Raw genomic sequence first — 24,065 nt, 5'->3', positions numbered from 1 at the left:
GTATGTATTTTACGTATCAAAGGCTCCCATGTAGTATAACAGTTCCCAAACATTAATGCAATGGTTTCTGGGGAATGGGTGCAGATCTTTAGGTTCTCACCTTAAGTAATAAAATAATAACATCTTTCTATCTTTGTTTTTCTTTAATGGCACCACGGTCATTCCAAGCTGAGATGCATTTGGTAACTCTGCCTTATTGAGCAGTACAGGTTGAGGAAGGGAAGATGTTGTGGTTGTAGTGCTGATGGGTGGGTGTGGTGCTTCAGTGGGGCTGGTGGGTCTTAGCCAGGTGGTTGTATTGCTGATGGGTGGGTGTTGTGCTTCAGTGGGGCTGGTGGGTCTTAGCCAGGTGGTTGTATTGCTGATGGGTGGGTGTTGTGCTTCAGTGGGGCTGGTGGGTCTTAGCCAGGTCCTCCAAAAGTGAAATGAACTTCTGGTCCTCCAGAGGAGAACTACGGCTCCAGGCCAGGGGCAGGTGGGTGGGCACCACTCTCCGGTCTACAGACACACACACAGTTTGTGCTTAGAAAAACCAAAACCAACGAACCAACAAGTATACTAACAATGTAGTCGTGCCTACAAACCTTTTTGTAACCATAAAAAGTACACTTTTCCTCATGGGTATGAGAAAAATGTCCCACAAAGGCAGAGTTTATTTAAGTAAAACCCGGGGTCCCCCCAGGGCTCTATCCTTGGCCACCAAATATCTTCACTGAACATAGCCGGTCTACAAACTCAGCAGGTAGACAAGCTATTTTTGTTCAATGTTTGCCTATCTTCACAGAATGTTCGACTATTAAGAAATGTCCGTATAAAGGACTTTAAGCAGAGAGCAATTTTGACTACCGTGCAGTATATTTCTACGTTCTGGGTAATAACAAGTTAGGTGGTTGTTGTTGTGTGTGTGTGTGTGTGTGTGTGTGTGTGTGTGTGTGTGTGTGTGTGTGTGTGTGTAGGGGTGTGCACTGTACTCTGGCAGTATCTGGCACAGAATAGCCCACTCCAGCTGCAGTGGATGCACGCCAGTCCTTCACACACACACACACACACCACACACACACACACGCATGCATGCACACACACACACACACACACACACACACACACACACACACACTCTCACTCACACACACACACACACACACACACACTGTTGACACACTTAATCTTTGGCCCCCATTTGACCTACAAATGACAAACACTGCATTGAGCCAGCTATCTCATCTCCTCTCCATCACACTACGTCTATACCCATGCCGTAATTGGTAGTTCCTACTTCCTACCATGGAAGAAGCTTCCACTGGGGTGGGTGGCTGCGGCATCAGAGATGGCCAACCACACCACAGTGTCAGCCCCCTGCTCTGGGGCACGCAGGCTCTCCCTCATAGAGCGATGGAAGTCTGGGATGGCATTGGCCACTACTGGAACTCCAGAGAGAGAGGGGGATACCAGAGAGAGAGATGGGGGGGTGAGAGAGAGACAGGGATAGGGATAGGAGATAGAAAGAAAGAAAGGGAGAAGGGAGATAAAGAGACAAATGAATCACCCTGGATTACAAAGTAAAAACAAGAACACCCAGGTGCTCACAGTAGATTAACTATAGTAAAAAGTGTCAATGGTGCCCACAGATCAAACTGGATCAAAACATGTTAAAAACAATAGAGAGAAACGGCCTATATTTATTAAAAGGCAATTGCCAACATGTTTCAACCTCGAAACGACTTCACATCTCGACAATTGCCTTTTAATAAACAAAGGCTGTTCCTCTTTTTTGTGTCCAGATCGTCTGTTGTTTTTCACATCAAATTCAATGTTGATTTAACTCTGACAATAAAGAAATGCGTCCATAATACATTATTAATAATGTTTTTATTATAAATGAGTTTGTGTGTACGTGCGTGCATGCGTGTGCGAGCGTGCTTGTGGTACCTGGAGTGTCCACCCAGCCAGGGTGCATGACAGAAAAGTTGATGTTTGCATGCACCTTTGCCAACTGCTCTATCATCACCACCTGCTGCCTCTGAAAAATACACACACACACACACACACACATTTCTGCGCAAAGGCCATTTCATGCTATATATTCTGTTGTGCATGCTACGTTTAGAAAGTTTGCAACCATGTAAATAATTTGCCAAAAGCTCCTTTTATGTAAGTGGTCTCCATTATACATACATGAGAACATGCATGACTGATCTGCATGTACCTTCATATATGTTCCCTGCTGGTTCGGTGCTGCTGTTCATTATTATCACATAGCCTACAGTATGCATGCTGGTATTGCTTGTTTGTTTTTTGCTTAGTAACATGGTTTTATTGTGCAATGGGTATATTTTTCCCCATATGAACTCTGCTATTTAGGGTTGAAACAGTGGGGTGGGAGCTATCTTTGGGAGAGCTTTTGTTTTGTTTTGTCCTGTCTGTATATATGGTCGTACTGTTGTATTGTTTTGTGAACTGTATTGTACAATGTATCTGTGTTGAGGACCCCCTCTAAAATGAGATGTGACATCTCAAGGGGCTTATCCTTTCAATAAAGGTATATAATAATGCATGTGAAGGGGTGGGTGTATACTGTACAGTATATAGATGAGGAAATGGCCAGGTCCCCCAGCTGATGGCTGCTCAAAAAGGTCAGGAGTGCTCAGGAGAGAGCTGTTAGGTTCTTGCTCAGGGACAATTAAATTAGGCTATCCTGAGTGGGCCGGGGGTCAAAGCCGTGACCTTCTGATTACCAGATGAGATTCTCTGCCACTAAGCTACAGCCGCCCCAGGAGAGGATACATACTGTAACATAAATAGTGCTTACAGTGGCAATCCATAAAACTCTGTGTTGACCCATCTGTATGGTAGAGCATGTTAATACCATATACTAACACAGCTGCAGTGGTTGTATATCTCTACGTGTATTGCATGAAGGTCAAAACACAATTTTTGCCACCAATCAGGCTTTCTATCTTTGCCCAACAGTATAATTTTAGCACTCGAGTAGGGGACAGTGCTTTCAGGGAGGATATTAATGAGGGTTATGTACAGTAGTTGGGTAGGTGTAGGTAGAAAAGCCCATGTCCTTTCTAACCTTATTCTGGGCATAGACCATGGTACCGTCATAATTTCCCCTCTCAGACTGCAGGTTGCCTATCCTCAGCTTCTGAACCAACATGCCCCCGGATGACACCGTGACCTGAGCACGGAGAGATGGAGGGGAAGGGAGGGGAGGAAGAAGGACGAGAGAGGAAATGAGGTTAGGAGAAGACCAGTGGATTCTCACTGGAGAATGATGAAAACAAAGAAACAATCGGGATAAATTCACTCTTCCAGTGTATTCAGGCATGCAGCCTGAACGTAATACACAGTAAAATGTGTTCGTTTAACATAGAGGTGTATTACTATGTCGGCCTTGCTGGCTTAATGATTGCTCTCTATTTCTCTCTCTGTCTCTCTCAGTCTTTTGTGATGTGAATGGTTTACTTCATAATTTGATAGTGACATTTTGAACATAATGTCCTCTATGATCCCGGCCACTAGTTCTCATTATGCGTTGGCAGTGGGTTCCAAAGGTAAGTCAAAATCTCAATCACAGTTATTAATTACTCTATACAGAGTACAGAGGGTGAAAGTGAACACAACCCTCTCATCAGCATTAACTACCAATGTTGGTTCTCCCCAGGGGTGTGTGAGCTCAGCTGTACTTTTCACCCTTTATACTGACAGCTGTCGTATTGAGGAATGCCTGTCCGAATGTCGCACTGACACACCAGACCAATACATTCTAAAATACTCAGATGATACAGTTTTGATTTCTCTCCTAGATAGTTCCAGTGATCCTGGACTGCACCAACACAGAGTAAACTAGAAAAAGTGCCCTTCTGGGCACAGGTCTCCACCAGGATTCTTCCTCCGCCTAGTGGGAATATGCTTGCACAGTTTCATCGCAATCGGACGCTGCGTTGAGGAGTTGTGGCGATTTGTACAAAGCGGGCTACTCCTGAAAACTGTAGGAGCCAATTGTGGCCAATCAGGATGGAATATGAGAAATCAAACAAACCTGTCTTGATCACATGACTATGGAGATCATGTGTACCGATTTGCGTGAAATTTGGATAAAATCTGAAGGAGTAATAATAGAAAATGTGTTTGACATATGTCGGCCTCCTGGTGGCGCTATAAAGAGCAGATGTGAAAAATTCCAGGCAAAGGTTTTTCCTTGGCCTCTAGGGAGTTGGCATAGAAAGTTATCCACAGATCCGTGCAGTTAGAGGTAAAAACACTTTTCGGGCAGTTATAGCGCCACCTTGAGGCTGAGTTGAAATTGTTCATGTGGCATTTCGTCCTCGGCCTAGTGGGAATGTGGGTGCACAATTTCACGGAAATCACGCGATGTGTTCATGATTTGCAGCATTTTGTTTGAAACTGAGCACTCCTGTGAACTTTGGAAGCCAATGTTAACCAATCAGGATGGAGTCTGAGAAATGTGAAAGACCGGTTTGGTTGAATGGCTCTAGAGAGACTGTGTACCAATTTGCGTGATGTTTGGACAAAATCTGTAGGTGTACTGTGCAAAAACTTGTTTTGCACAAAGCGGCCTCCTGGTGGCGCTATAACAGGCCGTTGTGGAAAGTTTGGGGCAGAGGTTCATCGTTGGCATCCAGGGAGTGTGTGTGCAAAATGTGGCATCGACCGGGTTAACGGTGGCCGAGATTAGCTGCTCACGGACGGACGGACGGACGGACGGACACACGGACGGACGGACACACGGACGGACGGAGTGCAAAACATACTCTCCCCCCATGCCTTCGGCCTGGTGGAGACAATAAGGTGGTTGAATGGAGTGATAACAACGCTCTCATCATTAACACATTAACACAAAAAAGACAGAAGAGATTGTTTTTGGTACACCACCTCCAGAGATACACAGATCCCCCATTACTATTCATGGTGAACCGATCAACCAGGTATGTTCGTACAAATACCTAGAAATTGTCATGGAACGATCAGATTGTGTAAGAAAACAAAGCAGAATCTACTTCCTTCGGTGCTAGTAGACGGATTCTTCTTTTGTTTTTCACTTATTATGATGTTCTTCAGTACTGTAGTACCACCTGGTATGGATGTTTGTCTGCAGCCCTAAAGTCACAACTGCTGCAACAACTGAACATTTGTTCAAAGATTGTTGGACAACAACTTCAGAAACTTTATACATCCACGTATGATAACAGCATCCTAAGGTTAGCAAGGAATATCACCTCTAATAATAAGCATGTGTTGTATGGAGAATATAGGTTGCTACCTTCAGGAAGGAGATACAGTATGGTGTACCAGCATACAATAAGGTCAGACTAAAGAGGTCCTTTGTCCACCAGTCGACCTTGAGGCTTAATCAGGAGTTGTAGTAGCCACAGGGTAATCTAAGCGGTGGATACTGCTCTTGTCTTCAGGTCTTTATGACAATGTAAATTGTCTTGTGCTTTGTGTTATGCCAAATGTGTTCTGCATCTATCATATCATGTTTATTTATATTTTCTAATGCCAAATAAAAAGTTTCAAACATATATTTTTGGGGTTATGAAATGTGGCTCTACAATTTTAAATGAGTGTAAACAAAGTACTCATATAGGCTATATAATTGATTTAAAAAAATACTTTTTGCGAAGTTTTATATTCTGCAATAATCATGTGTAACTCTTTGTCACACCATTTGGGAACCACTGCATATGATACAATATTGAATTGAGACACTCACCACTCTGGCATCTGTGCTCTTCTCCAGCAGAGGTATGAGGCTCTTGGTGAGAATGTACACTCCTAAAAGAAAAAGGCGGGGGGGGGGGGGGGGGCAAAAGACAAATGAACACTTTCATGATTCTCTGCTTTTTCTTTCCATTGGGCTATTTTTAAGTTCAGGTCTCTGGTTTAATATTCAATGTAGTACTATAACAACTTTCAAACTGGTGTCCCTATTTTGGGCATCATTATTGTTTATGTATAGAAACATTGATGTGGATTTTAACTGATACCCAGCATGCAGTATGTTTTCTCATATACCACAATGTCTCTCTCACCCAAGACATTGATGGCGAAGCTCTTCTCTAGCCCCTCCGTGTTCACCTCCCTCTGGCTCATGATGCAGCCAGCGTTATTGATCTGCACACAGTACAACTCGTTAAGGTACCAATTATCACAATTAATCGTAATCGCTAATAGTAATTAGCTGAACCTGGTGGCTCTCACCAGCACATTGAGGGTTTTGTACTTCCTCTTGAAGGCCTCAGCGAACTCCCAGACCTTCCGGGTTTCAGTCAAGTCCAGTATGTGCACGAAGATCTCCTGCAATGGCACAAGACTTTAGGATGGATGCAATGCGTATCCATCGCAGCAGAGTTACCGTAGTGACACTGCTTTATATTTCTTAGAAACATGAGTCATACATAGTCGTACTTTGTTCCCTGTCTCCTTGACAATGTCGGCCCTTGCCTCCTCAGCCTTGTCCTTGTTTCTGCACACCATGTGGATGGTTCCACCTGTGAAGAAGGAAGTATAGTGACAATGGAATATAGATAAGAAGAACGATCTTCAAAGGCTTCAGAGCTTTTCCATTCTGGGTTACCACATCACTGCAACATCCCTGGTTTGGTTCTGTCCTGAGACCTGTGTCGCATGACATTCCTTCTCTATACCCTCAGCTTCCTGTCTCTCAACACCAGTGGTTGTCAAGCTTTTTTCTCAACACGTTGTATCCTTCTTATCAATTTGTAAATGTTTAGTTTTATTTACTATTACTAATACCCAATTTCATACTCTAAGAAAAGGTCAAAAAGCTAAAATAGCAATCTAAAAGCTTCGTAACATGTCATGGTGGAGCGTGTTGTGAAGCTTGTAGGTAGATCAGCTATTGTAGGGTATAGAATTTACCAGTCTATTGTGAAATGAATTAAAATAAATATTCAGAACTTTTTGTATACCCATAGTTTTATATCTAAATCAAAATATCAAGGCACACCTGGACGTGTCCCACAACACACCAGTGTGCACCAGGATGGTGTGTACCTTTCTTAGCGATGGCCATGGCCGTGGCTTTCCCAATGCCACTGTTAGCTCCAGTTATCATGAAGGAACGGCCTGCCACGGACACCTCCAGGTCCTTCTCCACAAACCTCTTGGAGGATGACAGAAAGCCATTCCTGCAAAACACACACACACACACACACACACACACACACACACACACACACACACACACAACATGGAGTGTGATATTGAAATGATAGAATGCTAGAACACTTGTTAGAACACTCAAGTAACTTCAAGTACATTGAATTATAGTTCAATTGAACTACTCTGAACCCCTGGAACCGCCCATCAAGGATCCCTGAACCCCACTTTTGGAAACCACTCGCTTGTACGGGTCTGAAATGAAAATTGGATGCATCTCCCTTTCTGTGTGTCTGTATCAATGTGTGTACGTGTTGAGAGAGAGACACACACAGACATGCTCTGAGCAGTCAGGTCAACCGGGGGCACTGAGTGTGTCACTTCAGTTGTACTGTAACAATCTGATGAGAGAGAGAGAGAGAGCGTGCCTTGCATCATCTCGTTGATGAGAGAGGTAGGAGTGCTGTGTGTGTGTGTGTGTGTGTGTGTGTGTGTGTGTGTGTGTGTGTGTGTGTGTGTGTGTGTGTGTGTGTTGTGTGTGTGTGTGAGTGTGTAAACTTCTTCTTCTTGTCGTGTCCACAAGACAGTCAGTTACAACACTTGGCTAGATGTGGTTCAGCCACAGCTGAACACATATTGCTTTTTTTCTGTAAACTGAAATGTAGCTATTAGACTGATTAGAACCATAGGCTATATAGCCTACAGTAGGCTATATCTATGTTCTATAATCTGTAGCCTACAGTACTACTCCCTTTCTGTGTGTCTGTATCAATGTGTGTACGTGTTGAGAGAGAGACACACACAGACATGCTCTGAGCAGTCAGGTCAACCGGGGGCACTGAGTGTGTCACTTCAGTTGTACTGTAACAATCTGATGAGAGAGAGAGAGTGTGCCTTGCATCATCTCGTTGATGAGAGAGGCAGGAGTGCTGTGTGTGTGTGTGTGTGTGTGTGTGTGTGTGTGTGTGTGTGTGTGTGTGTGTGTGTGTGTGTGTGTGTGTGTGTGTGTGTGTGTGTGTGTGTGTGTGTCCTTGTGAGAGAGAGGCAGCGACATTATGGACCTCAATTCCCCCCATTGTCCTGAGCGCACCATTGTTAAGGCGGCAGGCAGCGGGGGATGAAGGGAGCATGGTGCCGCCGTGCTTAGCGAGTTCTGCTGGGGCTAAATGGTGGCTCTGTTCGCGTGGTGTCATGCAGAGAGCACATTAGCGCAGGGTCAGCGCGGGTAGTGAGACGCTGCTATCTGGGAGGAAAAACAACACTGAACAAAAGGGAGAAGATGTGAATCAAGTACAAACGCACCTCTTCACAAGGCTTGGCTTATACTGTCGTGAAAACAAATTAGATTTGATTGATAAGCTAGCTCCACTGTGATTATATGAAAGACTTGGGGCCTCACGGAGCACCTGTTCAGTTACATTATAGGCCTGATACATAAATCAATGTTCTATCACAACCATATGCTTCTGTTCAACTGCCCAGAGACTATTATGGAAATGAGCTACAGCTAGATCTGTACAAAGCATTCTCTTTGCTTGAGTTTAATGATATTTTGTACATGGCCCCTGATACAAATACAATATTTAAATTGAATTCAATATTCATTCAGACATCAACCAGTCAGATTCAATGAATTATTCTATTCTATTCAATGCACACTTGAGCCATCTATTCTAGGCTGATGGGGAGGCCCAAACATTCTCTACTAGTGTCTGTTCACATTGAGTCTTCTTGGTTCATTACACTACAGTATACACAGTAGTGATCTACACCATTCTCTACTAGTGTCTGTTCACATTGAGTCTTCTTGGTTCATCTACACTACAGTATACACAGTAGTGATCTACACCAGGATCTACTGATGGTTGTTTTTTGCGTTAATTAAGTTATTTTTGTAAAGCATCTTTGAGGAAAGTGCAATATGAGGCTGATGTATTATTGTCATCATCATCATCATCATCATTAGACATTTCAACCATCACATAATTTTAATAATAGAGTAATCTGTCAAAAATAAATTCATTATTTGATTAAGCCATGAGTGATTTATTTAGACCATATAACATAATGGAATAAATAAGTAAATGCTCATTCATCACAACTTATATGAACCAAATCATCCTGAAATTGCTTAATGTTTATCCAGCAGCTTTTCATTTTAGACTGAATAAATATAAAGATGAATACATATATAAAATATTTTTATACCTCCCTAAACTGATTTGATCACTACATTGATATAACATTTTCTGACATTTTATGTGTATTATTTGATTAAATATTTACCCCTACCTCAAATGAACAGCCTTGACTTCAGGTATCTTTCTTACATTTTCACATGCAGAAATGTATACATAATTATGGCTACTGCGAAATCAATGCATTTTCTCTTTAACACAAAATTGAAATCTTTGAGCTGCACATTAATAACCATGAACCCTTTATACTTAATAAAACAGACCTGAGTTCCACTGTAGCCTACTTGGTACGTAACTTGGATTATTTTTTCCCTCTACACCAAATCTCTTTGATACAAATAGGCAATCATTCTGCTATTTGTGGCAAATATTCCCTCCATGACTAGGAAATTCAAGTGGTCAAGCATGCAGCCTACAGGACAGAACAGGGGTTCAAGTGGTCAAGCAGCCTACAGGACAGAACAGGGGTTCAAGTGGTCAAGCAGCCTACAGGACAGAACAGGGGTTCAAGTGGTCAAGCAGCCTACAGGACAGAACAGGCACTTACCTGGTGAATTCAGTGACTCCTTTGAGGAACCAGGCGGAGTTGCGGTACAGAGACATGCTTTATCTCCACAGGGTCTCGGTCAGCGGGGCAAGCTCTCCTCCGGGCTTTAATATGGACCAGTACCACGTGTAACCAAGGGATTAGAATGAATTTACATAGGTGGATGACACACTTCCAGAGGCCACCAAGCGGCCAGACAGAGGGCTGAATGTGTATTGCTAGCGACAATAGATGCTACAGTGTATAAAGGTCATCAGGGTGCATTCAACTTGTTTAAACTAGCTGAATGCTTTCCTATAGACCTTCAATGGGATATAGCTGGCTTATTTCTGGGTTTATTACACACATGTTGAAGAACATAATATAAGATGTACATGCATGCCTAATTGCCTATTGTATGTATAACACGACACTGATGATGTGTAAAAGGTGGAAAAATGTAGCCTCACAATGTGTCGCACCGATGGATGCTGTTTTCAAACAGCCGAAGTATATACAGTAGCCTATATATTGGGCTGAAGTCGTTAATGTTGTAATAATAATCCAAATCAACAAATTAACTATAGTAACTAAAGTTTTGAAATAAATGTACAATATTTGCCTCTGAGATAGTGGTATGAAAGTATTGAAAATTTGAAATATAGGCCTTCAGTAAAGTAAAAGTAGGCTATACCTCAAAAGTGTATAGTAGCCTACAGTATTCGAGTTGCATGAGTAATGTACTTAGTTACTTTCCATTACTGACAAAGCCATGCATCAGTTCTGTTTCTGTAAAATTCTTCTTCTTGTCGTGTCCACAAGACAGTCAGTTACAACACTTGGCTAGATGTGGTTCAGCCACAGCTGAACACATTGCTTTTTTTCTGTAAACTGAAATTTAGCCCCGATTGAACCTGAATAACTGTCGCCTGACTGGCCAACCTGTCTTGTCTGGATGATGTTTGTGACCATGATCTGCTTTGTATATTGACTATATTGGAGTTTATTTTTATTTTTTATTATATATATTTTATATATTGTTTTTATTGTTTTGTTTAGTTGTGTTTTGAATGTTCTTTGGTTGTCTTGATTTGGAGTTTGTGTTTTGTTGTTGTGTGTGTTTTAGTTTCTTGTATTTGTCACTCTGTTTTTATTTCTCAATTTACTTCTATATATTTTTTTTTAAACAAAAAATGAATAAACAGAACATTAAAAAAACAACAAAAAAAACTGAAATTTAGCTATTCCGATTAGAACCATAAGCTATATAGCCTACAGTAGGCTATATGTTCTATAATCTGTAGCCTACAGTATATGTGGATTTGGGTGATCACTCAATCAATTTCTATAAGTAATGTAAAGAGAACAGAATATTGGTACTTTTAAGTTTAAAGTCATTGTTATGAAGTCGCGCACCACATGCCTGAAGTTACCAAGTAGGCCTATACTGAAGTTCAACATATTTATAGCAGATCTAGCTGTACCGTCCTTTCTTAGTGTTAATTTAACACTAAATTAAATGAACAGGGATGATATGTTGCTGTGCAGACGGCGGCAGAGAGACAATTCCATGCTGCAGATAATCAGAGGGCGCGGCAGTGCCTTGGGAAGGTGTTGCAACGCACGTTACGCACAGTGCGCAGCACTGCGCAGCCCACATGAGTTCTGGGAAGCTCAGCGATGTCACCACATCTCAAGATAGGCTACGCAAGAAATAACAGTGTTTTTAGTTTTAAACCGTGCGTGGATTCTTTACCGTTATCAAAGACTGTTTATCGCAATTTACCGTGACAAAATGGTGAGTATTTGAGTTTACATAGGCCTATTTGGCCAGTGTACACTTTAGGCTAGGCTACACCTGCACGGTGCACCTGGGAAGTAGCCTCGATACCCAGGCTACCTGGGAAGTAGCCATGGTTGGCAGTCATGTTCCAGGGCTACCTGGGAAGTAGAATGGTGCTCCTCTCGGAGTGCAGACAGTGTATAATAGCATACGTTTGAGCTGGTGTAGCATACGATATCGGTTCTGCTCTGCTTTTCATTTGCTCAGATAAAGCAAATTAAAATGAAATTGAAACCAAATGAAGTTAAACAGATATTTAAATGTGGCACAGGTCTCGTCTTTTTTGTATCAGATTATAAACTTCATCATCACACGTTTAGGCTACCCTTTTTTGCCAGGTCGCCTGTTCTATTTTATGTTCTATTTGAAGTGTTCCTGGAAGTAGGCTATACTGTAGATTGCATGTGCACCAGGCCCCAGCCGGTCAAAGGTAAGACTCCCCGATAAGAGCAGCAGTGAATACATTGCACAAAAGCGGAATAGAATGAATGTTGTATAGAAAATAATTTCTGCAGCTGTAATCCCACAAAGTAAAATCCTTGGTGTTAATTTATCCATTTGTAACTATGTGAGTTAGTGAGTATGGGCTAAAAATGTCACCAAATTGACTCTCAAATTTAAATGGACACTCAGGATTTGACAGTGTATAATCCCAGTTTTTCGGAACAAGCCATTGTGGTAGACGTGTTTTGATTGCAACACTGGCTGTAGGATTAAACTGTTACTGAACACACCCCCTCTATCTCTCTCTAAATGAATGGAGAAACTGAGACTCTGCAGTACTTTATCCAGAGAACTGATTTATACATTTCAATTCTGACAAACAAACAGCATAGGCTACTGTAAAGAAAATAATTTTCATTTTGTAGGCCTAATATTAATGTTTTGGTGACAGCAATGTAATTTTGTGGCAGCAATCAACAAGTGTGTGTGTGTGTGTGTGTGTGTGTGTGTGTGTGTGTGTGTGTGTGTGTGTGTGTGTGTGTGTGTGCGTGCGTGCGTGCGTGCGTGCGTGTGTGCGCAAGGATGGGAATCCGTGTGGACATATACCTCTGTGCATACATTCATGCCCATAAATCTAGCTACACATTAACTACATGTTGATAACATGAACATAAATGAATGCCACATTGTTGCAGCCTCGTATTTCCTCCCTTATCTCAGATGACATTCAAACTCTTTGTGAAACTTTACTTAAGGTGTATTATGTGTATATAGGACATTAGTCATATACACAATTTTGCTATTAAATCAAAGCCCTTTACAAGAATTTCTTCATTGGACCAGACTAGTGACTCAACCAGTTTCTGTATAGCCTACCAGATACATATTATGTAGCTACAGACTACAGATTGTAAACTTTAAACCTTTGTTTTCCAAATCTGCCTCTAAAACACTAAAACAGATACGTAGTAGGCAGACATAGGCCTACACTAAATAATCACACACAAAAAGAAAGAAAAAAACTGTAGGATCGACAGGGAATTTTAATATAATATGATGCTAAACCTTTGTTTTGTTTTTACTAATTTTCTTTTTCCTTTTTCTGTGGATGCCTTTATTGGTTTATTCATGATTTTCTCCCATGAGCATGACATTAATGGTCTGCCTTCATTTTCTCTCTGTGTAAATTTGATTTAAAGGCTATACAAATCTGCGATTAGGTTCAAATGCAGATGTGAGACACGGTATAAACACAGATGTGAGATGACTGAGGTCGAAAAACAAATGTGAGATAAATAATATATAGTTTTAAAAATTCCATGTACATACGAATTAACAGAATTTAGAAGAGGAAAATAACCTATAATATTTATTACCATTGCAAATTTAGAGGAGCTAATCAATCTACACCCAGTCCTCACTTTTATCTTCATCCATCCAATACACTCATTTTCAAGGGCATTTAATGTTTGTGTTAGGACAATGTTTACACACCCTCAAAGCTGGACATAGGAGGGGATAGCGCCCCTCAAAAATACAGAGACCAATTAACACATTGAAAAGCCTGTGGACAGAACCTACTGTATAGCAAGTTCTTTACACTTGGTCATGACGTATCCCAAAAGACTTCAGACCCACACATAACTTAGAAATGCTGAGGAAACATGTTTGTTTACTTCTTCTGTGTACTTATTAAACCCTAGATATACGGTAAGGGTACTTCATCAACCTGTGTCTCCCAGGGCTCTATACTGCATTGCTCTGATCCTTTTTCCCTCTACAGCAAATCTGTTAATTGTAAATAGCCGTTCTATAACGCGCTGCAATGCAACATATCTGCTATTTTCCTGGAATTGTTCATGCAGACAGGGTCAAACTCAGGATGATAGGGTTTAAGTGGTTAAAACTGACTACCTATATATGTGCCATTTTTGTGCCTGTTATATTGGCTTTTGAGCCATTGTTTCTAGCTGAAATCAGACTTATTATCATCAGGAGGGGAAAACAACACAAGCTCCAGCCTTTGTAGTGAATGAGAGCAGAGCAGAGAGCAACTGTGGTTTGAGGAGAGAGATAATGAGGGAAATTATGTAGATGGAGTAGACCACAGTCCCACAGCTCCCCATTATTACTATAATTCACACTATATGAATCACGACTTGATCACATACCGGTATTACCGGTGAGACAGCACAACATATGGAGATTGATATGCTTATTAGAAATGAGGGTTATACAAATCTGAGATGAGGTTTAAACCCTCTAGTCTTGACTTAATAAAATGGACCTGAGTTCGCTCTGCACTTGGACTGCTTTTCCCCCCATCTTCACCAAATCTATTTGCCAAAAATCACACCGTGTGAAGTGAGGGACGCTCTTATCATCCTACATCCTCATGACGTAACATGTCTCACAGATAGACCCTGACGAAGACCTTCTGGTCGAAACGCGTTGGTCCTGTTATTTATTTGCCTTGCTCATTTCCAAATAAATTATTTAATTTTTCACCAAAGACGGAGTGCCTTGGATTCTTTTCTTTTCAAGTCTGCAATTCACATTTTTGACAAGCAGTACTACTTGGAGGAAGGATACCTTTTGTCTATATGGTTTTACCTGTATCACCAAAGAGCACCTATCTAAGAGCCACTAACACATCCCTGCAGCGCTTCCATTCCTCTATTTCTGTAACATGTCTCCGTTCATTGTCAATGGCAATTTAATGTTTGTGTAGGACAAAAATGACGATTTGCTTGTCCACATATGACGTAAATTCTCTATTCATTGTCAATAGGATACATCACTGAGGATACGTCCCAGGTGCATCCATGCAATGTATTTTTTAGTTATAGTTTTTCTATTTATAGTGACCATAGGAATAGACTATGTGACAAACAGGTATAGTCTGGTGACCACCGGAGAGACGGGTCTATTGTCTTCTGTTGTCTTAGCTAATGTTCCCCCAGATATGGATGGTGGGGTTCAAGTGGTTAAACACAGATCTAAAGTCTATTGTCTTCTGGTGTCTTTTTTATGTTGTTTGAGTGCAGATGCACTTCCTGCTGCTGTTCAGCCGCCAGGGGAAACTGCGGCTGCAGAAATGGTACAGCCCCATGACGGAGCGGGACAAGAAGAAGGTGATCCGTGACATGACCATGATGGTGTTGGCCCGCCCCCCACGCTCCTGCAACTTCCTCCAGTGGAGGGACCTCAAGATAGTTTACAAGAGGTGATGCGGGTGTGTATGCTGGGCACAGCTTGTGTCTATGTGTGTGGGGTGGGGTTGTACATATACAGTATGAACATTGACGTGTGTGTGCGTGCATGCGCATCTTCCAGTTCTTCGCATATTGTTCTGCTCTCAGCCTATTAGTCTAGTAGCCAGAATGCATTTGAAATGAATACAATAGATAGTTTTCAGGATACCAATTAAAATATATCAAAAGGTAATTCACGATTCCAATTAAAGAATAGTAGATCGGCAAGTTTAGCTACTTTCTTTTCTTGAGGTTTTTGTGAGTGTGGAAATATAGTGGCCCTTTCCATCAAAGTTGCCCACCCCTGCTGAGGGGGTTCCAGGGGTCCCCAGCACAATGTGTTAATATAACATAAACATCTGTTTAACTACTTTAATCATTGGCTATTGGCAAATATAGCCAGTGGAATATTATTTTTTACATAATATTTTGGGGGTCCTTGATATGAAAATGTTTCCTAAACCACTGCTCTAGTGCCACTCTTTGGCCAATTCCAGTTGGGTGTGAGGAGCAGCACGGACTCTAGGGGCTGCTATGTTGAGCTTTTAGATTCCTTCAAAATCTAACAGGAGCACTACAGGTTTGAGAAGTGCATGCTGCTTTAACCTTTGATGACGTCTGTTCCAGGTATGCCAGTCTGTATTTCTGTGCTGGTCTGGACGACCAGGACAACGAGCTGCTGGCCCTGGAAGTGCTGCACAGATATGTTGAGCTGCTTGACAAATACTTTGGCAATGTAAGCAAAACCTCACCAAGTTGAGCAGATTGTATGTATGCACTATGCAGTAAAATCCTCAGTGTTCATTTATCCATTTGTAGCTCAGAGGGTGTATGTATGTAACCAAATGGACCAGTTAAAGTCAAATTATATGCACATACTGCTACTAGTGATAGATTGTTGCCTATATTTATATTGAAATCTACTACATACCTATAATAACTACATGCTTTTATGAACAACGTAGGTCGCAAATTACTATGAAAATCTGTCCGTCGCTCCGTCACTCACGCCTCCATACTGTATATGGTTGTCAGTACATCACGCCTCGTGACATCACGCCTCGTGACATGCTCCATATATGGCTGTCTCCATATATGAAGATCACGACGCCTCGTGACACGCTCAGTCCATCACGTCTCGTGACACACTCCATATATGAAGATCGCGACGATGTCGATCTGACATCATCAAACCTCTACACTCAAGACACGCTATATATGGCCATGAACCCTGGTCATACCTGTTTTTCATTGTGCATTTCTTGGTCAATGAAAAACAGGAGAAATATATGGGAATGTCAATATATGGCTGCCACGACGCGAGTCACACTTGCAAATGAACCAAGTTGGTACGACACATGGATCTCCATGTGGAGCTGACTATCATCACCTGGATCCCCATATATGAAGATCACAACACTGACCTCATCAAACCCTGAATAGCCATACATGGTTTGACTACTAGATCTGCATATATGGATCCGACCAGCAACTCTACATCTGACCTCACTTTAATAGTTTCCTGCTTCTCAACTGTGCCGTATTAAGAAGCTCTGTTGTTTCAGCTCGACCTCAGGCGTCTTACTGGTTTATATGCCATTTGTATTGGTGCCGGCATGCACACGATACCTACATAAGCCTCTATTAAGTCATCTTTTTACTGTCTTTTATATTGTTATCTTATTTTAGTGTTACTCTACCACTTATTCTGCAACTGTTCTATACCCTTAACTGTTTCATCTTTACTGTGCTGCTGCTATGACAACTGAATTTCCCTCAGGATCAATAAAGGTCTATGTACTGTGTGTGTGTGTGTGTGTGTGTGTGTGTGTGTGTGTGTGTGTGTGTGTGTGTGTGTGTGTGTGTGTGTGTGTGTGTGTGTGTGTGTGTGTGTGTGTGTGTGTGTGTGTGCGTGCATGCGTGCATGTGTGTAAGAATAGCAATTTAATCAAGTGCAACTATTGCGGGGCCCAAGCAAAGCACCGCCTGTGCAAACACAAACCCCAATTCAGTCAGCAGCCTCGGTAGTCTAGTGGGCTACTATGAGGTCTTGTAATCCAAGCTTTGCTGTTTCGAATCCTCCTGCCACCATGGTTTTTTCAACAACCGCAGACTTTTTTTATTCGCTGGACAACAGTTTGCAGAATTACATTACATTTCAAGCACAACACAAGACAAAGACTTTAACTGTGAGTGGACGACCCTTAATAAAGCATTACACTTAATTGTTTACAAGAGGGTCCACTTACAAATAGACACTTCTATATATCCAAAGAACAGAACAGGAATTCATCATAAAGGAGGTAAAAAGGGAAAATAAATGTATACACTGAGGGGGAAGAGGGATGCATTAAAAAGACTGGATTAAGGTTGGTGAGGGATGCATTAAAAAGACTGGATTAAGGTTGGTGAGGGATGCGTTAAAACGACTGGATTAAGGTTGGTGAGGGATGCGTTGCTCCAATGCTTGCGGTTATGTTTAGGTTTAGAGTTAGAGATAGAGTTATTATTCAACACAGAGCTGTACATTAATTTAAAAAGTCGGTAGGGCAGAATTAACGACCCCCAGAGGGGAATAAATGTCATGGCATCAGTAGCTAAATTAAATATTAATATATTGTAACATTTAGCACCCTGAGCTGGAGTAGAAACCCCAGCCCCCAGCTCAGTAGACAAGGCAAGCAACAAGCTGCGCTAAGAGAGCTAGCTCCCTTGGAGGAGCAAGTTAGGGCCGGGTCTTTCACAGGGTCGTTACACTATATATTTGTGTGTGTGCGTGTGTGACGATACGGTCTAAGTTTATCCATTAGAGCAGTGTGTATAATAATTAATAAACAGTATAGTGCTGTTGTTTAAGTGTAGCGAAATGAATAGTATAGGCGAAAGATTAATAGTACAGTGTTGAAATACTGAAATACTGTTTCCTGGGTAGATGGTGACGCAAGCCTTGGGGTGTGTGATGCGTGACTGGGGAAGTGGGGGTGTCACCTTTTACTCAAACCCGCGGAAGAAACCATGCTCGCCATTCTGTTTGGTGCCACCCCCAGAGGAAAACTTGGGCGCTGTTCTTTCCTTGTTTGCCGATGGGTTCACAGCTTGGTCTGTAGTTAAACAGAGGAGGTGTTCATCTAATGTTTTGTCCCATCAGGTGTGTGAACTGGACATAATTTTCAACTTTGAGAAGGCATACTTCATTCTGGACGAGTTCCTGATGGGAGGAGAGATTCAAGAAACATCCAAAACAGATGTAGGCGTGTGTATAGAGGAGGCTGACACACACCAAGAGGTACTGTACACATACATCACATACCTGACATGAATAATAGTAAATCTACTCATACCATATCGTCTCTGTCGGGTCAAAACCTCAAAATATGTGCAAAACTGATACTTTTCAGAATGCTAATTCAAAAATAGCAAATGTATCAGATCGACAAGCTCAAAATGCGTCGCTTTGTGGCGCATTTCAAGCTTGTAGATCTGGCTTTTTATGCCTTTATTGATAGTACAGTAGGTACAGTAGACTGTAGGAAATGAGAGAACGATGAGGAGTGACACGCAGCAAAGGCCGTCAGGATCGGGATTCAAACCCACAACTGCAAGGCCAGCGGTCCTGGCCTAGATCTGATACTTTTGGTGATTTTTTGTGACGCTGCCTGCAGTATGAAATTAATTCATGAAAAAACACAAAAAGTGAAAATATGGAGATAGGAGGTTTCTGATATATTAACGATATATTATAACATGCATGCTTTCTTCACAGACCATGGAGGAATATATGAGTAAACCTGCCTACTGAAGCCAACTGGAAGACCATGGTGTTCCAAATCAATGTATTTCTACTGTACAATAGACTACTTCTAAACATGCACTGTAAGAACTATTACTCTGATATTATTCTGTTCATAGATCATTCATTCATTTTGTATGCGAGCATTTGACCAAGATACTGTTTTGTTAAACAGAAATGTGCCTGCATGTCCAATGCCCACATAAGTGCCTTTTAAATGTCAGACTTGTGTTTCTCAGGGTATAATACAGGGGACAGGAATGGACAGTAATTAAAGTGGTCTGATTATTTAATACAAACATATATATTTATTTTTCTTTACTGTATTATGTATTATAATTATGAATATAATTATCACAATACAAACTGCCACATGTCAGACTGTTTGATCACAACTGAATACACATTGTGTCCTGTGCAGTCCTGTTGCCATCGGCGATGGCCACGATGTCCAACTCTTCTGTGTGGTTTGTTTCTGCATGTTCCAGAAGTTGATAACTTGCAGTAATAAAAGGCTGTAATGTACTATAAGTCAATACTTCCAACAACTGACTTCAACGTGACTTTATTCATGTCAGTCACACATAGAATAAACTATACTGTGGAGCTAAATTACCCATGTCTGTGTTCAGAAAATGAAGAAATACTACACAATACGGAAATAAATAAAGTTTTATTATGCTTTATTAACCTTAGTTATGTCACATAATGAGCACACTTAAGAAGTAACTTACGGTATGAAGAACACGAGTCAGTGGACCTGAAGGATCCAACACTGATTGGATGTGCGCTGAAATGCCGGGTTGGTGGTAAGCCACAGGTATTGTAACTAGTGCTGTTGAACAACTAACCTACGAATATAAAAATAAATAAGTGAATAGATAAAAAAAAAAAACATCAAATTAACCACAAAACCCAGTTACCACCACATGGACTAGGCATGACCATCACTACATAATTTAATCATAAAATCACTAAATCAATTGGTTGTAATGACCAAAATATTGTAAACTCTCAGAATGAACTCAAAGCAATATTTTCACGATTTTGAATGTAGGGCTTGCTATAAATTATACCAATATATAAATACAGAAAGAAATTGACTCACCAACATTCATCTATCTGTTCACATTGTATTTGCCCAATCACTTGCATTGAAAAAGCTCAAGTCCGAAGTTTGCAAAATACTCTGGTATACTGTAATTATAAATTAAATCGTTAGAAAATGTTATAGAACAAATCTGTATAGGTTCTTTGATATGGAAAGAATGTCTTGGGCAAAATGCAAACGAATGAGCTAGAATATGATATCGATATAATATGGAATCATGGTGAGTCAATTTACAGGTATATATGTATTAATACAGTACTTGTTTGAAATTTGATATCAAGCCCTATATTCAAAGCTGTTCAAATATTGCTTTAAGTCAACTGCATTATTTATCTTTGAAAATACTTTAATCTGATTCTTCTTTCTCCCCACCAAAACTACTAAATATATATATACAACCCCACAATATAGGCCTACAATCCATTGACAGATTTGCCAGCAACATTCTTGTCCACGATCTCATCAATTTCTGTGTTCAGGTAACTTAGGACTTTTCTCAGTGCCTCGTCGTCCAAACTCTGCGCTTGGGTTGTGTCCTCGCTCTCAGACTGTCTCTTTTCATGTGGGCTTTTCTCTGAGTCTGTTTCATCTAGGTAGTCCTGTATCATCTGCTCGAATGACCCCAGTGTAGTCTGACCACCCTCATTGAGATCAGAAGCCCGTTTTTGGCCCGCCTTGTTGTAGTATACAGAGTCAGGATACTGCAGCATTTGACCTGCCAAATATGCTGCAATTTCATCCTCACCCACAGTGTCATCGTAGTCATCCTTTAATTTCTCGGGTGGGAGAATGTGGTCCTCTTGCCACGAAGGCGATTGAGAGCTTTTACGGTGCTTGTGTTTCTTGAGGGGAGCCGTGTTGTGATTTCCCATACTTCCCAACCCGAGGATGTTCAGTATCTCTTCTGTCTGCAGATCATCTGGAGTATTGCTGCTTTGTGTGGCAGGGTGGTGTCTGTTGTACAAATTTGCTGGAGGGCTCTTGTGTGTTTTGTGTGAGAGTTTGTTTTCTAGCCTGGCCAAGTCGCTGTCCATTCGCAATTGCATCTGGCTTTGCGGAGGTGATCTGTCTTGTTTTGTCAGCTCTCCTGTCTTGAGCATGTCCAGCAGGTCTTCTGGTGGAATCTGGAGCTTCTGAGAGATTTGAATGAGCTGGTAGATGGCCTGTGGGTTTATATTGTCACTGTACTGTGACTGAGCTGCCCTTCTCTGAGCTCTCTTTTCTTCCTCTAACTCTCTTTTCTGCTCCTCTTCCTCTGTTTTTTCCAGTACTTTCAAAAGGTAATAGTCCACCAATTTAGCAAAGTCTTCTGGGTCATCTCCAAGACCAGTGTGGCTGGATCTTTTCACTGGATATCTATCATCATCTACATCAACATCTTCATCTTGGTCATCATAAAACAGGTCTTGGTCACCATCCTGTAAGTTGTGTCTCTCTGCCTCCTCCTCCTCCTCCTCTCGCTCCTGCTCCTCCAGCGGAGACCATAGCTCTCCTCCGGCTATGTCTTCGTTAACAAGATTTCTCACATTAAAGATGTCATTGTCGTCCTCTTCCTCGTCTTCATCGGTCAAGTCATCGCCATTGTGGTCCTCAGTCTGACGTTTACTTGCAGCCTTGGCGTTCGCCAGCCTCCCCAGTTCCTCGAACAACGACTGCAGAGTGGCCAGGTTCTGAGCTGTGTACTTCTCTTCCACATTCTCATTCATGCGCTTGAAGGGGCTCTCATGGTTCAAGGCCCGTCCTTCCTCTTCTTCCTCCTCCCCCTTCTCATCCTCGTCAACCTCCTCATCATCCTCAAACGGCGGATTCCTGTAAGGCCTGGTGACGTGCGGCTGCCGTGTCCAGTGGTATGCAGTATCCTCATCTGTCACCGTCCTCCCACCTTGGCCCGGCGAGGGGAAAGCGTCATTGGATCGATGCGCGGCAGGCTTTGAGGCTTCCTCGGTCTGCTGGAGGCTGCTGAGCACCGCCTGGAGCCACTCCTGACTCTTATCCTCCTCGTCATCTTTTTCTTCCTCCGCCCTCTCCTCTATATCGTCCTTCCCAGGCTGGCTCTGGGGATCAGGGGCCATTCTTAGCATGGTGCGCAGCTTCTCCGAATCATCCATGTCAGTGGCGTCATACTCTGAGGTAAGTGGCATCTGTAGCTGGGGCTCTGCACCGCTTCTTTGGTGGAGATTCCCGATGTACTCTAGGGCTTTGAGCATGTCCGCATTGGGGGGTTGGTATGCATCATCTGGTTCACTACCCCTCAGTCTGTGCTCTCTGAGAGAGGCCCCCCTGACAGCAGAGGTGCCGAGGAAGAGGATGAAAGGGAGGAGGAAGATGGTCCCTGCTGTGGAGATGTTAGGGAGGGCTGGCATGATAGGGTGTTGCCTGGAGAGGAGACAGAGAGGTGTCAATGCTGACATTTGCACATGAAGATAACAGCTTCACAACAGGCTGATCTGGCATTTATGAAATGTCCTCTGCTTTAATCATCAGATTAAAGGTCTGGTCTCGATATGATAACACAATAATGTTGTTATCTGCATTCTTTTCAACATTATTTCAGCCCTGGTCTTTTTTTTCTTTTTTTTTCTTTTTCTGTTCATATTTCCAGGCCCCAATGTGTTAACAGTGGCATCAATCTGTTGATAGTTTGCAGAGGGAGGGCGGTACAGGCATTCAGCCATGGCTGCCAGCAATTATATACAGTATTAGTTCATTAGCGCTTAAATTACTGCTCTCTGGTTGAGTCACAACCCCTGTTGTCAAGGTAACTCAACCTGAATTAATTGCAAGCTCTGTTGGGTTGCAAAGACAACTATTATATATTTAATTGTCTAGATAACGGCCACCTGGGGTTACTAAATTCATACAATGAATGAGCTCTGAAATGAACTCGTAAACAAGCGTCTTTTTGGTGAGACGACGCGATCAATCAAGCACAGAACCAAATAAGTTATGATGATCAACACACTATAGGCTACAAACACCGCAAACTCATTTTAATGTAAGAGTATTTTTTTAAATAAATAGGCCTAACATCAACATCGATGATCAACCGGATGCCAAGTAATTTAACAGATTTCCTGATGCATGTTTTCTGAAATGCAGTTGAAAAAATATAAAGCTTTGACTTTCACATGAGTTCGAGTATCAGAGGCGGGGACATCTAAACAAATTTAAGATTAAACAAAAGGATATATTTTGCCTTTCCGTCCTTTCTGCGAGAACATATGCATCAGGTTGTCAAACGAGCTTGCAAGTGAAGAAGAAAAACAATATAACACGATGCAAACAATAATGATATCAATACTAAATATAAATAACAGTGTACCTTAGTCTATAACATGAATCAAATATCTCCAGTTTGAATAATAAAGTCGTCTTACGTTTGCAATTAGTTTGTGTCGAGTGTCGTCAGCGAGCTTCGCATCTCCGTGTGGATGTGAGCAGACAGCAGGGATGTGTGTTCAGAACCGTGGACAGCTCCCCGAGGCTATAAGACCATCCACCTCACCAGTACGTCAGAGGAAGATACGCATCTCTCTCTCTCTCTCTCTCTCTCTCTCTCTCTCTCTCTCTCTCTCTCTCTCTCTCTCTCTCTCTCTCTCTCAATATCTCTCTATCTATCTCTCTCCCTCCCTCTCCCCCTCTCTCGCACACATGCAAGGTTAGATCCTTAGCTTACTTTGAATGGTATAGTATAGTGACACAGAGTTATACTGTACACTATATTTAATTAGTTTGTCTAAAACAAAG

General features: G+C 41.8%; 3 protein-coding genes across 4 annotated transcripts in view; 1 reads left to right on the top strand and 2 right to left on the bottom strand.

The window, feature by feature from the left end:
• wdfy1 (WD repeat and FYVE domain containing 1) overlaps window positions 1-19,354 on the top strand; it is a 37,262-nt gene extending 17,908 nt beyond the window's left edge. Inside the window, exons 1-5 of one of the 2 annotated variants that reach the window (XM_083773843.1) lie at window positions 11,552-11,674; window positions 15,211-15,389; window positions 16,045-16,153; window positions 18,566-18,703; window positions 19,181-19,354. In XM_083773843.1, coding sequence (XP_083629969.1) covers window positions 11,672-11,674; window positions 15,211-15,389; window positions 16,045-16,153; window positions 18,566-18,703; window positions 19,181-19,216 — 465 coding nt within the window. In that variant the 5' untranslated portion in view covers window positions 11,552-11,671 and the 3' untranslated portion in view covers window positions 19,217-19,354. Of the gene's footprint in view, window positions 1-11,551; window positions 11,675-15,210; window positions 15,390-16,044; window positions 16,154-18,565; window positions 18,704-19,180 lie in introns of those variants that run through there. The other variant, XM_083773844.1, reaches the window with a different exon arrangement.
• Window positions 163-9,953, bottom strand: dhrs12la (dehydrogenase/reductase 12-like a; the record flags this gene model as incomplete). Its single annotated transcript, XM_083773083.1, has 10 exons — window positions 163-498; window positions 1,284-1,421; window positions 1,930-2,020; window positions 3,080-3,184; window positions 5,744-5,805; window positions 6,063-6,144; window positions 6,232-6,327; window positions 6,439-6,521; window positions 7,048-7,181; window positions 9,898-9,953. The coding sequence occupies 10 exons, from the start codon at window positions 9,951-9,953 to the stop codon at window positions 383-385; spliced, it is 963 nt and encodes a 320-aa protein (XP_083629209.1). The 3' UTR covers window positions 163-382.
• A 1,377-nt stretch (window positions 19,355-20,731) lies between the features above and the next one.
• On the bottom strand, window positions 20,732-23,743 carry scg2a (secretogranin II a; the record flags this gene model as incomplete). The annotated part of the gene is made up of 2 exons (XM_083773253.1): window positions 23,696-23,743; window positions 20,732-22,694 (listed from the first exon to the last, which is right to left on the bottom strand). Exon 2 carries the CDS (start codon window positions 22,679-22,681, stop codon window positions 20,732-20,734), a length of 1,950 nt encoding a protein of 649 aa, XP_083629379.1. The 5' UTR covers window positions 22,682-22,694; window positions 23,696-23,743.
• Window positions 23,744-24,065: the final 322 nt, after the last annotated feature.

The sequence above is a fragment of the Protomyctophum parallelum genome (assembly GCF_964188405.1).
Source record: "Protomyctophum parallelum genome assembly, chromosome: 9".
Classification (NCBI taxonomy): Eukaryota; Metazoa; Chordata; class Actinopteri; order Myctophiformes; family Myctophidae; genus Protomyctophum; species Protomyctophum parallelum.
The sequence above is the reverse complement of the archived record's forward strand: the minus strand, read 5'-3'. Positions and strand labels throughout refer to the sequence as shown.